This window comes from Drosophila eugracilis, unplaced genomic scaffold (assembly GCF_018153835.1).
Source record: "Drosophila eugracilis isolate 14026-0451.02 unplaced genomic scaffold, ASM1815383v1 contig_952, whole genome shotgun sequence".
Classification (NCBI taxonomy): domain Eukaryota; kingdom Metazoa; phylum Arthropoda; class Insecta; order Diptera; family Drosophilidae; genus Drosophila; species Drosophila eugracilis.
In genome coordinates, this window is record NW_024573870.1 from 862,120 (window position 1) to 878,161 (window position 16,042).

The following is a 16,042-nucleotide window of genomic DNA, read 5'->3' on the forward strand; positions in this document are numbered from 1 at the left end:
TTGAATTAAAAAAAAGAACTTAAGTACAATAAAATAGTTATTTGCTTAAATCGGCTTTAAAGTAATTTTTAACTTAACTTGACGCTGTGGTGGCGGATTAGCGTTGCCATATGGTTTGAATTGGTTTTTTTTAATTAAAGTGCAACGTTCACACTTTGACAACTCGACGGCCAACTCAGCCCATCCGAAAAAACAAAAGTTGTGTTTTTCTTTGACAATTTAGAAAGAATTCCCAAAATGAGCAGACAACAGAACGAAGATGACTCCAACTCGGTGCTATTCGATGCCCGCAACGAGTACTACATCGGTAACTTCATGGGCTCAATAAACTTTGTGCTGCCGGAGCAGGGAACCGCTGGGTCGGAGCTGTTATCCTACATGTATCTTTCTTACTTGGCCATCGATTCTGGGCGTATTGTGGCCTCAGACATTAAGGAGAACAATTCTACTCCGCTACAGGCTTTGCGATTGGTGCACGAAGCTTTTGAGCAACCTTCGCGAACGGAGGAGTTGCTGGAGAAGCTCACTGACAAGGTGGCCGGGGATGAGGATGAGACCAACATCTGGCACATCGCCACCTCCATTGTCTACTGTTATGATGGTCAGTTCGAGAACGCCTTAAAGATCCTGCACGGCTCCACCAATCTGGAATCCATGGCTCTGTCGGTCCAATGCTTGCTGCGCCTGCAAAGAGTGGATTTGGCCAAGCAGCTAGTTGCCAAGATGCAGGAAATCAGCGACGACGCCACGCTAACGCAACTGGCTCAAGCGTGGGTAGCCCTTGCCCAAGGCACAGAGCAGATGCAGGACGCCTTCCACATTTACCAGGAGTTCTGTGAAAAGTTTAAGCCCACTCCGGCCCTGCTCAACGGCCAGGCTGTGGTTCATCTGGGCCTGGAGCGGTACGAGGAGGCCGAATCCGTGCTGCGAGAATCGCTGTTGAAGAAGCACAACGACTACGATACCCTGATTAATCTTATGGTGCTTGCCCACCTCACGGCTAAGCCGGAAGAAGCTGTTAACCGAAATCTAGAACAGCTGCGGCAGTTCTATCCCAAGAGCGACTTTGTCACCGATCTAGACAAGAAGTCGGCAGAGTTTGATCGCCTATGCCTGCAGTACGACCTCGATGGTGGCGAGAAACTGCTGGCCGTCTAGACATAAGTTAAAATTTCAAATATTCATTTATCAAAACCTTCTGTTTATGTATTAAACTACAATAAAAATTTATTAGAAATGTATGAGGTAGTGGAGAGCACATCAGTAGCTGTAAAGAGAAAAGTATATTAGTGGCCTTTTTAAAAGAACAGGTATATTTCTAATAATATGGTGATTTCATTAGAGAAAAAGTGATGTTTTTCCCGATATTTTTCTTGTATTGTTTTGGATACTCACTTCTGTTTGAATCCATATTTCTTGCGTTCGTAGAAGAGATCAGTCTTGGAACTACCTAGATTCACGATTTTGGGGCAACCGTCTCGCTGGACAAACCAAAATAGACAGTAATACAACAGTTTCCTGTAGAATTGACTAGTTACTTACGTCCTTTTCCTGAATGGTACAGGACTTGCAGTAGTAGGCATCCGAAACTCCAGGTCCGCCGCAGATAACGCACCTTCCCTGATATGATCCATAGTTGCATTCATCGCAGATTCGAACAAGGGTACAGGGCCTGACGTAGGAGTCACAGATCACACACTTTCCGTCGTCTTTTTCGCACAGGCGTCCAATGGCTGCCGCATGGAATAAACGAAAATTTATTTATTCTTTAATTGCCAGGAATTGTTACACTTTATATTTAAAAACTCACCCACACCAGGTTGCTTGCGACAAAAGATCAAATCCGGATGATGTTTGGCCATGGTTTAAAAGTAGCTTTTGCAGTTAAGAATCAGAAAAACAATCCAATTTAATGTAGCGGCTTTTTTAGTGTTACCGTTTTTGTGTTAATTCTTTTCGTTTGTAGGGTTGACAAGCGTACAAAGTAAATAATAAGGCCACTCGTTATTGTCGAATACCTTATGAGTCTTCGAGACACAAGAAAACAATTTATTTAACTTTATAGCTGTTTGTAAAAAATTAACTTTTGAGACTTTAAATAATAAAAATGGTAATATTTTAAAATTTAAATGTATTATATTTAAATTAAGTATTTGTGGCTTACAGGCGCTAAGTTAAATGCTAAAAATTAAGAAGTCTTCAAAAGTCTGTCGATCATTTTTTGATATAAACAATAATGGTAATGATGAACGGTCAGCAGGTGTAAGAAAAAACTTGACAACTCTGGGTAGTTGCAGTTTAACCATTCACAGCGACTAGTAAACAACAACAGTTCAATTTATTTTTCTGTATTCAGTTTCATCTTTGTTCCATAAATCTGAAAGAAACACGCCCACAATGCTACAGTTCAGCTAGGCAGTTGAAAGGGATAAAGAACAACAACCGGGATCAACGGAGCATACCAGCGAAATGTCGCAGGCTGCTTCCACGACGCAAAGTGCAGCTGCTGCACCGGTGGGCGGCAGCAGACGCAACGAAGTGGGCGGCGTAGGCGTTATTGGGACCACCATGTCGGCAAGATATGGAGAGACGGAGTGGGAAGCACGGGAGGTATGAGACGGGATATATGATTTCAGAATTCACATATGTTAAACTCCTATATCGTCCACCAGTCTCAGAGGCAAAGGGAACTGCACGAGGCTCGAGCCAGGGCGGCGCAGATGGAGAAGACCATGAAGTGGTGGTAAGTTGCAGAAGCTGCTACTGATCAAACCTTTCTGTTTATCAAAACACTTCTTAATCCAGGTCCGATTGCACTGCAAACTGGCGGGAGAAATGGAGTAAGGTAATCGCGGTTGCCATGGCATTTATGTTGGTTCAATACCATTCGAATCCAATAACAAATCTTTTCACTTTTCAAAGGTCCGCAACGAGCGGAACAAGGCCAGAGAAGAGTCAAAGCAGCTGAGCCTCAAACTGGACGGCGCCATGAAGGAAGCCCACTCCCTGAAGCGGGAGAAGAACGATCTCGAGCTGCAGATCACGCAGTTGAAGAAGGAGATGGAGAAAGTGCACTCGTTGATGATGAAGCATGCCGGCCAGTTCCACCGGGCCGACACAAGCGAAGATGCGGAGGGTCGGGATGCCAATTGCTCGCCGGACATCTCATCGGATGGCTTGAAGAATGTCAATAGTGAGGATGGCTTAGTCACCAAGTTGCCCAGTGATGTAAAGGACCTGGACATCGAGGAGTTTGCTCTTAAAGGGGCTATGCCAAAGCACATAACTGAGTTGGATGAGGCGGCGGCTGCCGAAGAGAAGCGTCTAATTCAGCAGTTGTCTAAGGACGACTTCGACGAAGATTACTTAATGCAGAAAATATCAATGCTACAGTTGCGTCTAGACGAGGCACAGAAAACCCTTCAAGCGGAAAGAGAGTAAGCAAACTGGGATCTTTAAAAACAAAGATTGAAGGAATTCAATGTATTTTTTATAGTGAAAAGCTGGAGCTGCACAAGAGCATCGAGAAATTAACCCTTGAGATCCAGGATGTGCGCGGACGCCAGGAGGAGATGCGTTCGGCCAAACAGGAGGCGGTGCGTGAACTTCTTACTCTTCAGGAACAGCATCGCGCTGAGATGCGCATCGTTAACAACTCCCTCCAGGAAGAGATTGCCGCTCGTGAAAATCTTGAGCGTCGGTAAGAAGGAAAACTTTTTTAGCTCGCCCGGAGTCTAACTTGTATTTTTTTAGCCTCACGGAACTTCGCACTGAGCTGGAGCACCTTCAGGCGGAGAACGCCTCTGAATGGGGCAAGCGCGAGCGACTGGAGTCGGAGAAACTGGCCATGGAACGCGACAACAAAAAACTACGAGCAGAATTGCGAGATTATCAAGAACGTTCCGATCGCAAGTGTCGACCTATGCAGGCTAATGACGTGGAGCTGCGAGCCTTGCAGCAGGAACTTTCCGAGCGCAACAAAGAGATTAGTGAGGTGAAGATGTCACACGCCAAGCTAAAGAAGCTGCTGGCCGAAACGAATACGGAGTTGGGACATGCCGTGCGTCGTGCAGAACAGTACGAGGCGGAGGTGAGTAAATCCACACCCAAAAATCTTATCAGATGATATATGGATCAGATTACGCATATCAGCTTATCAGCCTAGGGAAACTGTAGTTGATTAACATTTATTCACGTTGACACTGAAACATAAAACAAATTAGTAAATGCAGTCCTTCAGTAACCTCCATAAAAACTGATTAGTTAGCAAATGCCGCCAGTCCTGTAATGGCTCGTCCCAGAATCAAAGCGTGTATATCGTGCGTGCCCTCATAGGTATTAACCGACTCCAAGTTCATTACATGCCTGATCACATGGTATTCATCGCTGATGCCATTACCACCTAGCATATCCCTCATTTGGCGGGCAATATCCAGGGACTTTCCAGTGTTATTCCGCTTCAAAAGGGAAATCATCTCGGGCGTGTGCAGCTTCTGATCCTTCAGTCGGCCCACATGCAGACAGGCTTGCAGGCCCAAGGAAATCTCCGTGGTGGCATCTGCCAGCTTTTTCTGGATCAACTGGTTGGCAGCCAAAGGGCGTCCGAATTGCTTACGATCCAGTGTGTACTGACGAGCAATCTCTACGCAGGTTTCCGCAGCGCCCAAGGCTCCCCAAGCAATTCCATAGCGTGCATTATTCAGACAGGTGAAGGGTCCGCTAAAGCCCGCCACGTTGGGGAGCAACTGCTGTTCCGGCACTCGAACATCATCTAATAAGATCATTCCCGTGGGAGAAGCACGAAGCGAGAACTTTCCCTCGATCTTGGGTGTGTCCAATCCTTTTCCGGATAATTTGCGGTCCACCAGAAAACCACGAACCTTACCATCTTCGCATTTGGCCCATACGACTATGACGTCGGCGATGGGCGCACTGGTAATCCATGTCTTGGATCCGTTCAGAATGTATGTCTTGCTTTTGCTATCGTATTTGGCTCTGGTCTCCATACCGGCAGGATCACTGCCATGGTTGGGTTCAGTAAGGCCAAAGGCACCTGAGATAAGGACGAAAAATGGTCTTAGTTATATTGGTTAATTCAGGATTTATCCGGCAAACGTCTGCATTATATATTATTTAATATTATAAATCAAATCCTCACCAATTAGTTTGCCCTCCGGCCATACTGGGCAGATAGCGTTGCTTTTGCTCCTCGGAGCCGAAGTCGTAAATGGCGCCCATGGCCAGAGAACTCTGGACACTTACGGCGGACCGATAAGCGGAGTCTACGCGCTCCACCTCTCGGGTCAGCAGTCCGTAAGCGACACTGGATACTCCGGCGCAACCGTATCCCTTAATGGTGCAGCCAAGGACCCCCAAGCTGCCGATCTCCTCCATGATTTTCTTGTCAAACGTCTCCAGGCGGTTGGCCATCTTAACGCGCGGCAGTAACTCCGCCTGACAGTAGCCGCGGAAAGCGTCCCGAATAGCCACCTCCTCCTCGGTTAACTGGCTCTCAAGATTCAGTGGATCTTGCCAGTTGAACTTGGGAGCTGTGGAGCTCGTGCTGGCCAAACGTCGAGCACAGGGCCGCAGTTTGCTGATTACACTTTGCGCAATCATTATTCCTTTTCCGTTCTGTGTGTTTGCTTGCAACTAATCAGCCGGTTCTCAGGGGAACAGCTGCTCGATTCGACGTTCGGCGAGAGAATGAAGAAAGCTCCAGTCTACAGCGAGAGCTTTTGTGGCTGCTGCCCGTTCTTCTCGCGGACTCTTCTCTTTGCTACGCTTTGTTTACCCAGAAGTAATATTGTCGTTATGCCCGATCTTAATCTTATTCTGCGGGTTCTAAATTTTTCGCATTATCGCATTTATTTTCGACTTGACGATAGAAACCAAGAGTGAAGCGAATGGGAGGAAATTTTTCCAATTTTGAGGCTTATCACGACTTGGCGGGGGTCGTCTGCTTATCAGTCGGATTGCCGACTGCAAGACCCGCCCCTTGTATTGTTGTTTTATTTGGGTCTCTTTATGCTAAGAGATGTGAGTAAATACGTAAATAAGACGTATAAAAGACTTTTTAAATGATTATCAAAATTAATTAATTACTAATATAAATGCAATATATGACATATTAAGGAAAATTGTTTCATTTATTTTATATTGTTAACAATACTAAATAATAATTGTCGTAGCATTGAAGGTAAATCTGGTTCTGTTTTGCAAAACTGCTTATTTTAATGTTATCTAATAATCAGTAGAATATGATTTGCATAAGTCGAGATGTGTTCAGTTAATTAGTTTATTTGGAATAAAAAACATTTATAGGTTAGCATTATCTACCCATTTTCAGAAGCAGAAGGAATGGATAATTACTGAATTATTTATTTATATTTAACATTATTTAAGTTATTTATCTTTATTGCAAATTTGTGAAACATTTCCTTCTTTCTATCAATCGAAAAATCAACTTACTTTTTTCTTGCAGGTCAAGCGTCTTCGCCAGCGTGTTGAAGAGCTCAAAAGGGAGCTAGCAGGCGCTGAAGATGAACTGGATTCGGCAGTCAACCAAGTGCGTCGATTGCAGCGTTCCAACGATGAGCTAGTGGGTCAGACTGAAGGGCTGCAGGTTCAGATACAGCACTTGCAGAACAGGTAGGACCAGCAGATAATTTTACATTCTTGTACATAACAATAAGTCCTTTGACTAACTCTAATAACAACTAACGTTTCACTGGTGCTGGCTTTGCTAATAACCTAACACCTAACCCATACTTAACCCACTGAATTAAGGCGTGCTCCGAGTCCCCAGTTGCGGGGATTGGGCGGGGTGCAGTTGAGGAATAAGATTGCCGTGGAACTGCCCAACGATGTTCTACCGAACATCAACGATCTCCGCCAGATCTTTGATGACTCGCAGGCCTGCTTGAGGAGCTCTCACAATGGCAGTGATGCAGCTGCGCATCATGCAGCTTCTGTCAAGAGATCCAGTCACACGGAGAGGACGCTCCTCCAGCAGCAGCAGAGCAGTGCAGCGGCATCAGCAGCGGCGGCGGCTGCGGCAGCCGCTGCCTTCTATGACGCTAAGCCCACGCATCTGGAGGAGAACATATTTGAGTCAAAGTCCCGGAACTTAGAGTTCGAGCGGGCCAAACAGAAGTTTGATAATCCACACGGACAGCACCATCACCATCATCAAAGACAACGATCCGGAAATGGACGATACGGAAGCGCAGGAAGCAATGCCAGTAGGGCGAATCTCGCTCTGCCGTTGAAGGGAATGACCAACGGAGGAAGCAGCTCGGCTTCAAGCAAGGATGAGCTGAACAGGCAGCTTTATGAGAAGGAACAGGGCGCGGGATATGCCAGGAACAGCATTAATCTAGATGGCCTCAAAGTATCCGACGACGAGGTGAGATTGGAGGAGGTGAAGTGATCACTCAAACTGACACTGAAAAGTATTCGGTTGTGAATTTTGTATAATATTTTCTTATAAACAATTGAAGTTTTTAGTTATTAAAAAGCAAACTAAACTTATATACTAACCGTTCTCTTTTTTTAACCTTTGGTGTTATTTTTAATTATAAATTAATTATAAATGTTTTAAATTTCAGACTCCGTAGCTATGGTTCGACAAGCTTGCTGCTGGACGATGAGACCGAGGGCAACAGCGATTAAAATAAAGCAAAGACATTCGAAGGGACAGTAATGGTATTACACATTTAGTATTAATTTCAAGCATGCGAAAGTACTTTAAGGTTGGTAGAGCAGCAGCCCCAAATGTGATCCGCATTCCTAGTTTATATTTGGGGCTCTTACCGACTGGTTCCTTAGTTGTTTCATAAGTAAGTTAAAACTAACGCAGAATGAAAAACATTTTACTATATTCTAAAATATTGTATACTTTTTTACAAATACTTATTAATAAACTAAGATATGTTTAGTTTTGGTACTAATTCCCATCATAAGATTAGACCAAACTGTCAGTTTTATCTTCAATATTCCATTTAATTTAAAGATAACTAATTAAACTGCTTTTGCTGGCCATATCTCTATGAGCTTAACTCGCAGATAAAACGGTTGTAAGGATCAGATCTCCCTTGCAGGCCTTCATCCTCATCAGAAACCCTTGCCTTGATTCAAAATGAACAGACTTAATAACAGATATACCGACATATATACGTATTAAAGCATAATGCAGGTTCGATGTTTGCGATGTTACGCATTTAGTGCCAGAAATCTAAAGAAATTTCACGATATTTAGCAGATCTTGATCAATATGCTGCTACCCATTAACACGAAGCCATTTATATTCTACAAAGAAAAGTAGTTTTCAGTCGAAATTTATAGATTTTTGCAGTTGCCTAGTCCGAAATTCTTTTAATTTTTCAAAAGTATATCGATTTTCAGCAGCATAGTAGATCTTATACAAAATATATATTAACAAATCGAAGTTCGAAATATTTACGTATTACAATATAGCAATATTAGTATTTTAGTTATTGCTAAATAACGATCTATTATTAACTATTAAAAGTATATGAAACACAAATGATATGCCAATAAAGGTAGCATGTTACAAGATAAACATGGTGTTATATTTTAACTACCCTTTCATCGGCATTCATAGGAGCAGAGAACCTTCTGCCAGATATCAACTTCAGACTCATTTGAAAATTATTAGTGTTGGGTTTGGGAAAAATTATAAATTTTAGTCATGCAGATTTCGAGGACTACCAAATTCACTGGCGTTTGCGTGGGTGTCTACATGAGCTATGTCCTATTCATATTCTATCTGTTGCCCATTCTTATGCCGGATCCGGTCACCCTGCAACGGTCAGTCCTGGCCTACAAGACGCGTCACCTGGGCGAGCTGAGCAACTTCACCCTGGAAACTGGCGGGCAGCCTATTCGTTCTATGCTGGTCACTTTCCGGGGATCGGGTGCCCTGACCTTGCTGGACAACCTGGCTCACCAGCCGGGCTGCTATCAGCACTATGCTCCTCTGATCGCTTACGAGAGTCGCTCCACGTCGGAGCTGGAGCAAGGTCGGGCTTTGGATGAGCTAGAGGCTTTGTACAACTGCAACTACAATAAGTCCGAGAAAATGATCCTCAATGGAATGCGATCTCCGGTCTTCCGCCGGTTCTACGGTGCTCAGTACAAGATCTGCCTCACGTACAGCCAGGAGATCTGCTGGGATCGGGAAACGATGGCTGCCATCTGCAAGCTCCATCCGTTTATCAACATGGCGGTGTACAACATGCGACTCAAGTATCTAGCCACTCTTTTGGAACGCCAAGAGTAAGTGTTCTTACTTTCGTAGATATATTTCTAACCTTTGTTGATTTTGCCAGACTGAATTTGCGAATCCTGTTGATGGTCCGTGATCCTCGGGGCACGATATACTCCCGATTGAGTAACAATTGGTGCACGACTGAAAAGGATTGTGAAGCGGAAGCCCTTTGTAGTGACATGGTTAGTGATTATCAGGTGGTTGAGACGCTCACGAAATTTTATCCCCACCGTTTCAGGTGAGTTTTCCAATGAATATACTTTGAAAGGTTTTATGATCGTGATCTGTATCCTACAGCATCATACGTTATGAGGACTTGGTCTTGCACCCTGAAGAAAGTATCAAGTTGGTATTCGATTTCTACGGTTTGCCGCTGAGGCAACCCAAGACAAGCATTCGAGGAATTCATCCTCGTAGTGGTCAGGGTGTAGAGTCCATAGGGGTGGACCTTCGATTGAACTATAACAACCAGCCCGCCTACGACTGGATGAGCAAAATGAAAGTTAACGATATAAAAGCTGTTCAGAAAGTGTGCGGCGAGGCCATGGACTTGTGGGGTTATCATTCGGTCCAGGACTTCAAAAACTTTTCGCCGGAAACATTTGAACCAATTATGGGAAAAACTATTGGCTAGTAAATGTGGCAGGATCAGAATCTTTTTTTTGGGAGTAGTTTCTAGTTACTTGGAAATTTAAATCGGTTAGTTGTATTATTAGGTAATACTAAGTGGACATCATCATGAAATAAATTATTTTTTAGCGTAATAACATATAATAAAACATTATTTCCATATATAGTATAAGTATATACACTTTCATATAATCTTAATTAATGGCCATGTCCTCCATACTTTCCCAATTCCTGCGAAGCTGAATTACATTTTAAAAATGGGTTTGCAAATTATTTTGAAATTAGTTGAGAAGCGAGTTAAAAGACGTGATATTTTAAAATTATTAAATCTTTTTATTCCTTTGGCCGACGATAATAGTTTAAACTTTGAAAGATTGGTTGCTTAATTTATTGCAGCCACACATTTTAAAAAAACGCATAAGCTATCTTTTAATAGATATAACAAACTTAAGTTAAAGGTTATTCGAATGCTGTGCAGCATTTTGCTTTCTGTTTGCAATTCGAGAACCAAATTGAATTGCTCTTTTCTTAAGGAATACGGCTTCTCGAAGCCCGAGCTGATAGCCATACAGTCTGAGAAGCAATTTGTCCCCAACACCTTCGGGGAAACTAAAGCAACATTTTTGATAGGATTTCAAAGATCTAACATATTTTACAAAGTTTTCTTCGATGAATGGAGCTCTAGCTGTTTTACCATTATCCGCAATGACTCGGTCATCCCTGGCCAAATTACGGGCCGGTAATCTTTGCCAATCCACTTCAAGTTCGTTTTGCACGGCAAGTTGGCGCTCTTCTTCACTGCCCAAGCAACGTCTGTAGCTGTTGCGATGACGGACATAGCCGCCAAATAATTCATCTGCTCCACTACCAACAAGAGCGACTCTGGCAGTGGAGCTGATGCAATGCGAAGCAAACCAGAAGGCACATCCAAGGCTCTCATCCAGAACTGTTTCAAGCGGATATATCAGATGTCTTATATGTGTCGTTAACTTTTGTTGCAATTCATTACGGGTTACATTTACATTTAGCAGTTGCCAAGACCGCTTAGGGCAAAGTCGCTGCAATTCATTGAAGGACACCAAAGCAGTCTTTCGATCCGGCACATCCCAAATCTTCTCGGATGTATTTTGGCCCTCAACACTTTCAAAAGCCACATTAATAAGCTCTATCGGTTCATTTTCAGGAACAAAATTGTCGGCCAGCAGAGCCAGGATGGTGCAGTCAATACCACCCGAAAATAAAAAACACACTTTTGCGTGGCTACATAATGTTGGAAGTTTCAATTCTTGTAAGCAAAGTCGGCAAAATGGGGCAGTGTTCGTAACGCGACTTTTTACTGAGTCAGAAAGCAGTTTATGGAGTACGGCAAGTGATTCTTTGATTTGTGTCTGACTTATTAGGTTTTCATAAAAGTCCTTAGGGCTGTCAATATACGGAAATGTATAGAAATCGTAGTCAAATGTGAGATCACTTTGAAGCATCCAATGTGGTGCAATCGGACTGTCCACTGTAGTTTTCCAGCCAACTGCGATATCAAGATTGCTTAAAAGCTGTGTAGCATAATCATTTAGGGTCTGCCACGGATATAATATGCATGAAGTAAGATCATTCACTTTAACTCTATAGAGACCCAATGGTGGCAATTCCAGTGATATTCTTTTATTTTCTAAGTGGAGAGTTGTGCTCGACAAATACAATCCTTCGGAACTCCGTTCAATAATTAATGAATTTCTTCCCAGTGTGTCGCGAGAGAAGTATAACACTTGATCACGTTTGTTATAAATTATTAAACAATGTGGTCCCTCCAAGTTTTTCAATAGGTCCAGTAGCTTCTCTTCTTCAAGGCGGCATTCCGAAAGTTTTTCCGCTATCCAATATGTGTCAGACATATGTTCAGGCTTTTGTAAATTGTAAAGGTCTCCATTAAATAGAAATATATAGTCGTCATCGACCACTGGTTGTTTTTGCACACTTTCCCCCTGTTGCCATAAAACGTTGCCGGCAAAAAACATTTGGCCAGCATCATAATTTAGAACTAGCTCGTCCTGCACATCGGGACCACGACTTCGTAAAATATCTTTGAATGAGCGTGACATATAATCAGAATGTGAACTAGCATTTTGCAAAACTGAGCAAAATATGCCGCACATTGTAAATACAAAATGTAAATAAAAACTGCGTGTTTACGGATAAGTGTGACCGAGTTATACTGTTATACTATAAAATATTAGAAACAGACTTTCCGAACGCTGCAATGGTTGCAGTCTGCGCTATGCGGTCAGCAAATTTCCTCACCGCTAGTGAATCAGTTACCGTGATTTCATGGCATATTTAGGATATATACCAAAGCCTTTAAAATATTCCCCGCGGTATGTTTCGACCTTCCAGCAACGGTCACATTGTTGTTGTTAATCGTTCATTTCGGGGTCGGATCACGTCGTGTCGCGGAAAATCAACATATAACTACGGGAAACAAAGATAGTACTGCGACGCGACTTCCAAAACGATCTGCAATGCGTTCGAGCTGAGGGCGCGGCGATAACTATGTGCGTGTGGGAGCGAGTGCCAGTATAGCGCAACAGAGATTAGCCAGGAGCCAGCGTAAGCTAGAGAAATCAGCCTCCAGCAATTAGCCAGTGACAAATGAGCACGGGTAACTCGAAGGAGGAATTGGAGCTGAACCCGGACCCGGAGGCGTGCTCCCTGCTAAGTCAGGAAGACCCCTCGAACGTCGATCCCGGCAGGACACGCGCTAAGCAGCGCTTCAGCTTGAACGGGAAGCGGCGACGCAGCCGGATGTCGCGCAGGGCCAATCTGATCGGCATCTGCGGCGTGAGCAGCCTGTGCATCCTGCTGCTGATCGCCACCACCCAGCACCGTCCGCTGACCACCCCGTTTAACCAAGCGGCTGGCCGGGATCAGGGGGCGGGCGCCGGAGTGGGCGCGCCCGTGGATGGGGGTCCTTCCAATTCACTGGCGCGCAGCGCCTTCTACGACCGCTTCCAGCAGCAACTGCAACAGCCGTCGCAGACGGTCGTCTACAACCTGACAGCTACTTCAGTGGATGTCCTGTCGGCTCAACGGTCGCGCATCCTGACCGAAATGGAGAACTTTGAGTATCCACGCGGCGGAGCTGAAAGATTGGCGGATATGACGCCAGAGACAAATGGCACCCCGGTGCGTAGCGTGGTGGTCACCTCGTGGCGTTCCGGCTCCACTTTCCTGGGCGACATCCTGAACTCGATTCCAGGAAACTTTTACCACTATGAACCGTTGCTCGACTTCGGTATCAAGCAGATCCGCGATCCCGAAGACCAGGAGCTGGCCGTGCAGAACCTGAAGAACCTGCTCAACTGCGACTACGCCGACATGATCGACTACCTGAACTTTGGCAAGACGCACACCTATCTGTTCGAGCACAACACCCGCCTGTGGGACGTCTGCCGGGAGTTTCCACGTTTCTGCTGGCGTCCCGCGTTCCTCACGCGCTTTTGCCGCCTCTTTCCCATCCAAAGCATGAAGACCGTCCGCCTGCGCCTCGCCCAGGCCGAGAAGCTGTTGGAGGATCAAAGGTGAGTGGGCTCAGACATCCGGGGAGAAAGTGAAAGCCGACAGGCAAGCCATGTGCCACGCATTTCGGACGAAGTGCTTATGCGGGGGCCTGGAAGGCGATGTCACGACTGATGAAACGCTAACCAGAAGTTGTAGTCAATTTGATTTAGTGGACTGCAGATAGCAAAAAAAATTCCGACTGATCAGTTTGTTGGATTTACTAAAAGCTCTCTGACATGAATTAATAATCATATTGAATGTTTACAAACAAGATTCTCTGATATTCCTATTGGCAAATTTGTTACTTGTCTGTCTATCTGTCCGGGAACTATTATTTTCTTTATTTTGTTGAGGTATTTTAAGACTAGAGTATCTTAAAGTAGTTACTACTCATCTTGCAGCTACTTGAAAAACTGTAAATCAGGCGATTAACTCCATATAAGTCAGATTTGTTATGCAAAATGGAGTAACAAAATTCACAATGGAAAACCTTCAAGTTCTTTGTTTCCTACATTTTTAAAATGGAAATGAGTAATAAATTATCCAACTGCAATTTTATACCATACCTATTTTTACAAAAACGATAAGTTGTACATTTTTTTATGTTCCTCGCATACATATATGAAGTATGAATATAAATAAGACGTTTGCATTGCACGGATAAAAAAATATCCGTCCGTATAAGTATATAGCAAAGAGTATATTATAGATCGGCACCAGCCGATATATATTTTCATAAAAATGTAGAAGACTTTAATTAGTTTTTATAGTTTTGCCTTGCCAAAAGTAGCTTCTTTTCATGATTAAACTTCTTAAAGTTAAAAACAAGTAAATTGATTTGTATAATCATAAAACAAAATAAAAATTAATAAAAAATTAAAACAAAAAATTGCTTTACCCCATTGATAGTCCAGAATTATCAATGTTCAGTTCAGTTGGCACAAAATGTGCAGATTGTGTTTATCGAATGAATTCGAATCGCTGGCGTCTTGTTATAGTTTCCCCACCCGGACTCAGTCAGTCATTCATTGTCTCGGCAATTTCTCAATGTTACTCTTTCCATCTTTCCACTTTTTATCTGCCAGCAGGCCAAGGCCCCTTTTTGTGATAAGTTTTGAGGAATACTCGTACATGGCTGTATTATTTTATTACTTTTGCCGCATTAGCTTTCTCGCCCGGACAACTTTTCGAGCTTATCAAATTATTTATGTATGTATGAGTATTAATATACAAGTTGTTTGTTTAAAATGCAAAGTAATAGGGCCTTATAAAGAGTTAAAAAAGTTCTCTGGAGTGATCAATTTTAATAGATATTTTTGATAATTAGCTTCAATTAATGATTTCTTTGTCAATTCAATTCAAAGGTCTTTCATATCACCGATTCATTTACCAAACACAATGCAATTATATTTCTTGTTCATTACTGTAATAACATGTTGGGGTTTCCAAACTTTTCGAACAAGATAATGATAAGGAACTGTGTGTACTACAGTTTTTCTGGCTGGTTCACAGATTACAATGGTTTAGTTGAGTTATTAAAAACGGATCTCTGACGCTTATTGCCTTATCAGCGGAACTGCGATATAAGTTCTGAGTGTTTGTTGACGTTCACTTGACTTTTCGGCTTCCATTTCCACTCAAGAATTCTTTCAATTAGGCTATATATGCTTGAACTTGATAGTTACAAAATCAGATAATGGGTTATTCTATAATACCTAGAAGTTTTACAGAAGTTAGGTAGTATCAGCACTAATTTATAAGGTGATTATTTTTTGGTCTTTGTAGAGTTTCTTTATATCTTATCAGTGTTCCGGTACCTGACTGTTACTTCATCACCTGAAAAAGTAAGCAGAGATAACTTCTCAGGAATCCATTCAAAAATATTTATTTTCGGCTGAGAGGAAAACTCTTTTCTATCAGAGAAAACCCCTGGGCAATAGAACCGAAATCAGATCTTTTTAAGGCATTTCCCAAATGCCGCAAACAAAAGTTTCATTTACATAATTTCCCATTTCCCATTTAAAATGTAAGCCGGCCAACAACAGCAGAAATCGATAAAATTAGTGTATGGCAATCTCTAGCTAAACAAACCAGCAAAAAGTAAACAGAAAGCGAGAATGTATTTGATTGATGTGGGGTTTTCTGGTGTTCTTTGGTTCCTTGGCTGACCCCGCCCGCCGACCCTCTTCAACTGGCTTTTGTGGTTTCGATTACATTTGCTCCGATCTCTCCTTCCCGTCGTCCCCCTGCAAGGCAAGGACACATTAGATTCGGCTTTTGTGCTGGCTCGGCTATGTCAATGTTATGCAAAAGATTTACCAAAAACAATTTCAATCAATGAGAGCGAAACTGACATTTGTGCACAGATTTCGGTTCAATAAATAAACGAATTGATGGAGATAAAATTGCTGAGTGGAAAATGTCATTTATACGGCAATCTCCTTCTGCCGCATGAATGTCAAAAGAAATGTCTAATGTCTTTTAATGGATATTTAGTGGCGTTGTTCTGGTTTCCTTTAGCCATCATCCTCTCTATTCCACTTGCGGTTCCGGCAAAAAAGACGAAGA

At 43.0% G+C, this 16,042-nt stretch overlaps 7 protein-coding genes across 8 annotated transcripts in view; 4 read left to right on the top strand and 3 right to left on the bottom strand.

Annotated features, from left to right (window-relative positions):
• Positions 1–152: 152 nt before the first annotated feature.
• On the top strand, positions 153–1,241 carry LOC108107169 (coatomer subunit epsilon). The gene has a single exon (XM_017214584.2). It carries the CDS (start codon positions 238–240, stop codon positions 1,156–1,158), a length of 921 nt encoding a protein of 306 aa, XP_017070073.1. The 5' UTR covers positions 153–237; the 3' UTR covers positions 1,159–1,241.
• Positions 1,181–1,946, bottom strand: LOC108107170 (PHD finger-like domain-containing protein 5A). The gene is made up of 4 exons (XM_017214585.2): positions 1,811–1,946; positions 1,543–1,733; positions 1,396–1,481; positions 1,181–1,267 (listed from the first exon to the last, which is right to left on the bottom strand). The coding sequence occupies exons 1-4, from the start codon at positions 1,860–1,862 to the stop codon at positions 1,261–1,263; spliced, it is 336 nt and encodes a 111-aa protein (XP_017070074.1). The 5' UTR covers positions 1,863–1,946; the 3' UTR covers positions 1,181–1,260.
• A 372-nt stretch (positions 1,947–2,318) lies between these two features.
• On the top strand, positions 2,319–7,969 carry LOC108107024 (coiled-coil domain-containing protein 102A). 2 transcript variants are annotated; one of them, XM_017214371.2, is made up of 9 exons: positions 2,319–2,610; positions 2,673–2,743; positions 2,806–2,845; positions 2,923–3,437; positions 3,497–3,700; positions 3,754–4,090; positions 6,485–6,651; positions 6,790–7,408; positions 7,611–7,969. In XM_017214371.2, the coding sequence occupies exons 1-9, from the start codon at positions 2,470–2,472 to the stop codon at positions 7,617–7,619; spliced, it is 2,103 nt and encodes a 700-aa protein (XP_017069860.2). In that variant the 5' UTR covers positions 2,319–2,469; the 3' UTR covers positions 7,620–7,969. The 2 variants fall into 2 exon arrangements, with proteins under 2 accessions (XP_017069860.2, XP_017069861.2); XM_017214372.2 differs by lacking the exon at positions 6,790–7,408.
• Positions 4,172–5,720, bottom strand: LOC108107026 (glutaryl-CoA dehydrogenase, mitochondrial). Its single transcript, XM_017214374.2, is given in 3 exon segments — positions 4,172–5,053; positions 5,159–5,174; positions 5,176–5,720. Coding segments are annotated over 3 exon segments (1,254 nt in total). The 5' UTR covers positions 5,620–5,720; the 3' UTR covers positions 4,172–4,259.
• A 638-nt stretch (positions 7,970–8,607) lies between the features above and the next one.
• Positions 8,608–10,063, top strand: LOC108107027 (carbohydrate sulfotransferase 1). Its single transcript, XM_017214375.2, has 3 exons — positions 8,608–9,300; positions 9,354–9,530; positions 9,590–10,063. The coding sequence occupies exons 1-3, from the start codon at positions 8,714–8,716 to the stop codon at positions 9,924–9,926; spliced, it is 1,101 nt and encodes a 366-aa protein (XP_017069864.2). The 5' UTR covers positions 8,608–8,713; the 3' UTR covers positions 9,927–10,063.
• A 171-nt stretch (positions 10,064–10,234) lies between these two features.
• On the bottom strand, positions 10,235–12,117 carry LOC108107025 (asparagine synthetase domain-containing protein CG17486). The gene has a single exon (XM_017214373.2). The coding sequence runs from the start codon at positions 12,070–12,072 to the stop codon at positions 10,375–10,377; it is 1,698 nt and encodes a 565-aa protein (XP_017069862.2). The 5' UTR covers positions 12,073–12,117; the 3' UTR covers positions 10,235–10,374.
• Positions 12,118–12,317: 200 nt separating this feature from the next.
• LOC108107042 (carbohydrate sulfotransferase 4) overlaps positions 12,318–16,042 on the top strand; it is a 29,558-nt gene continuing 25,833 nt past the window's right edge. The window contains exon 1 of the mRNA XM_017214403.2: positions 12,318–13,494. Coding sequence (XP_017069892.1) covers positions 12,566–13,494 — 929 coding nt within the window. The 5' untranslated portion in view covers positions 12,318–12,565. The remainder of the gene's footprint in view (positions 13,495–16,042) is intronic.

Excerpts from the sequence above, each read along its gene's own strand:
- LOC108107169 (XM_017214584.2), top strand. The coding sequence starts at position 238 with ATGAGCAGACAACAGAACGAAGATGACTCCAACTCGGTGCTATTCGAT.
- LOC108107170 (XM_017214585.2), bottom strand. The coding sequence starts at position 1,862 with ATGGCCAAACATCATCCGGATTTGATCTTTTGTCGCAAGCAACCTGGT. Across the intron at positions 1,734-1,810 it reads TCGCAAGCAACCTGGTGTGG|CCATTGGACGCCTGTGCGAA; the intron begins GTGAGTTTTTAA and ends TCCATGCGGCAG. Across the intron at positions 1,482-1,542 it reads GTACCATTCAGGAAAAGGAC|CGAGACGGTTGCCCCAAAAT; the intron begins GTAAGTAACTAG and ends TGGTTTGTCCAG.
- LOC108107024 (XM_017214371.2), top strand. The coding sequence starts at position 2,470 with ATGTCGCAGGCTGCTTCCACGACGCAAAGTGCAGCTGCTGCACCGGTG. Across the intron at positions 2,611-2,672 it reads CGGAGTGGGAAGCACGGGAG|TCTCAGAGGCAAAGGGAACT; the intron begins GTATGAGACGGG and ends ATCGTCCACCAG. Across the intron at positions 6,652-6,789 it reads ATACAGCACTTGCAGAACAG|GCGTGCTCCGAGTCCCCAGT; the intron begins GTAGGACCAGCA and ends CACTGAATTAAG.
- LOC108107027 (XM_017214375.2), top strand. The coding sequence starts at position 8,714 with ATGCAGATTTCGAGGACTACCAAATTCACTGGCGTTTGCGTGGGTGTC. Across the intron at positions 9,301-9,353 it reads ACTCTTTTGGAACGCCAAGA|ACTGAATTTGCGAATCCTGT; the intron begins GTAAGTGTTCTT and ends TGATTTTGCCAG. Across the intron at positions 9,531-9,589 it reads TTTTATCCCCACCGTTTCAG|CATCATACGTTATGAGGACT; the intron begins GTGAGTTTTCCA and ends TGTATCCTACAG.
- LOC108107025 (XM_017214373.2), bottom strand. The coding sequence starts at position 12,072 with ATGTGCGGCATATTTTGCTCAGTTTTGCAAAATGCTAGTTCACATTCT.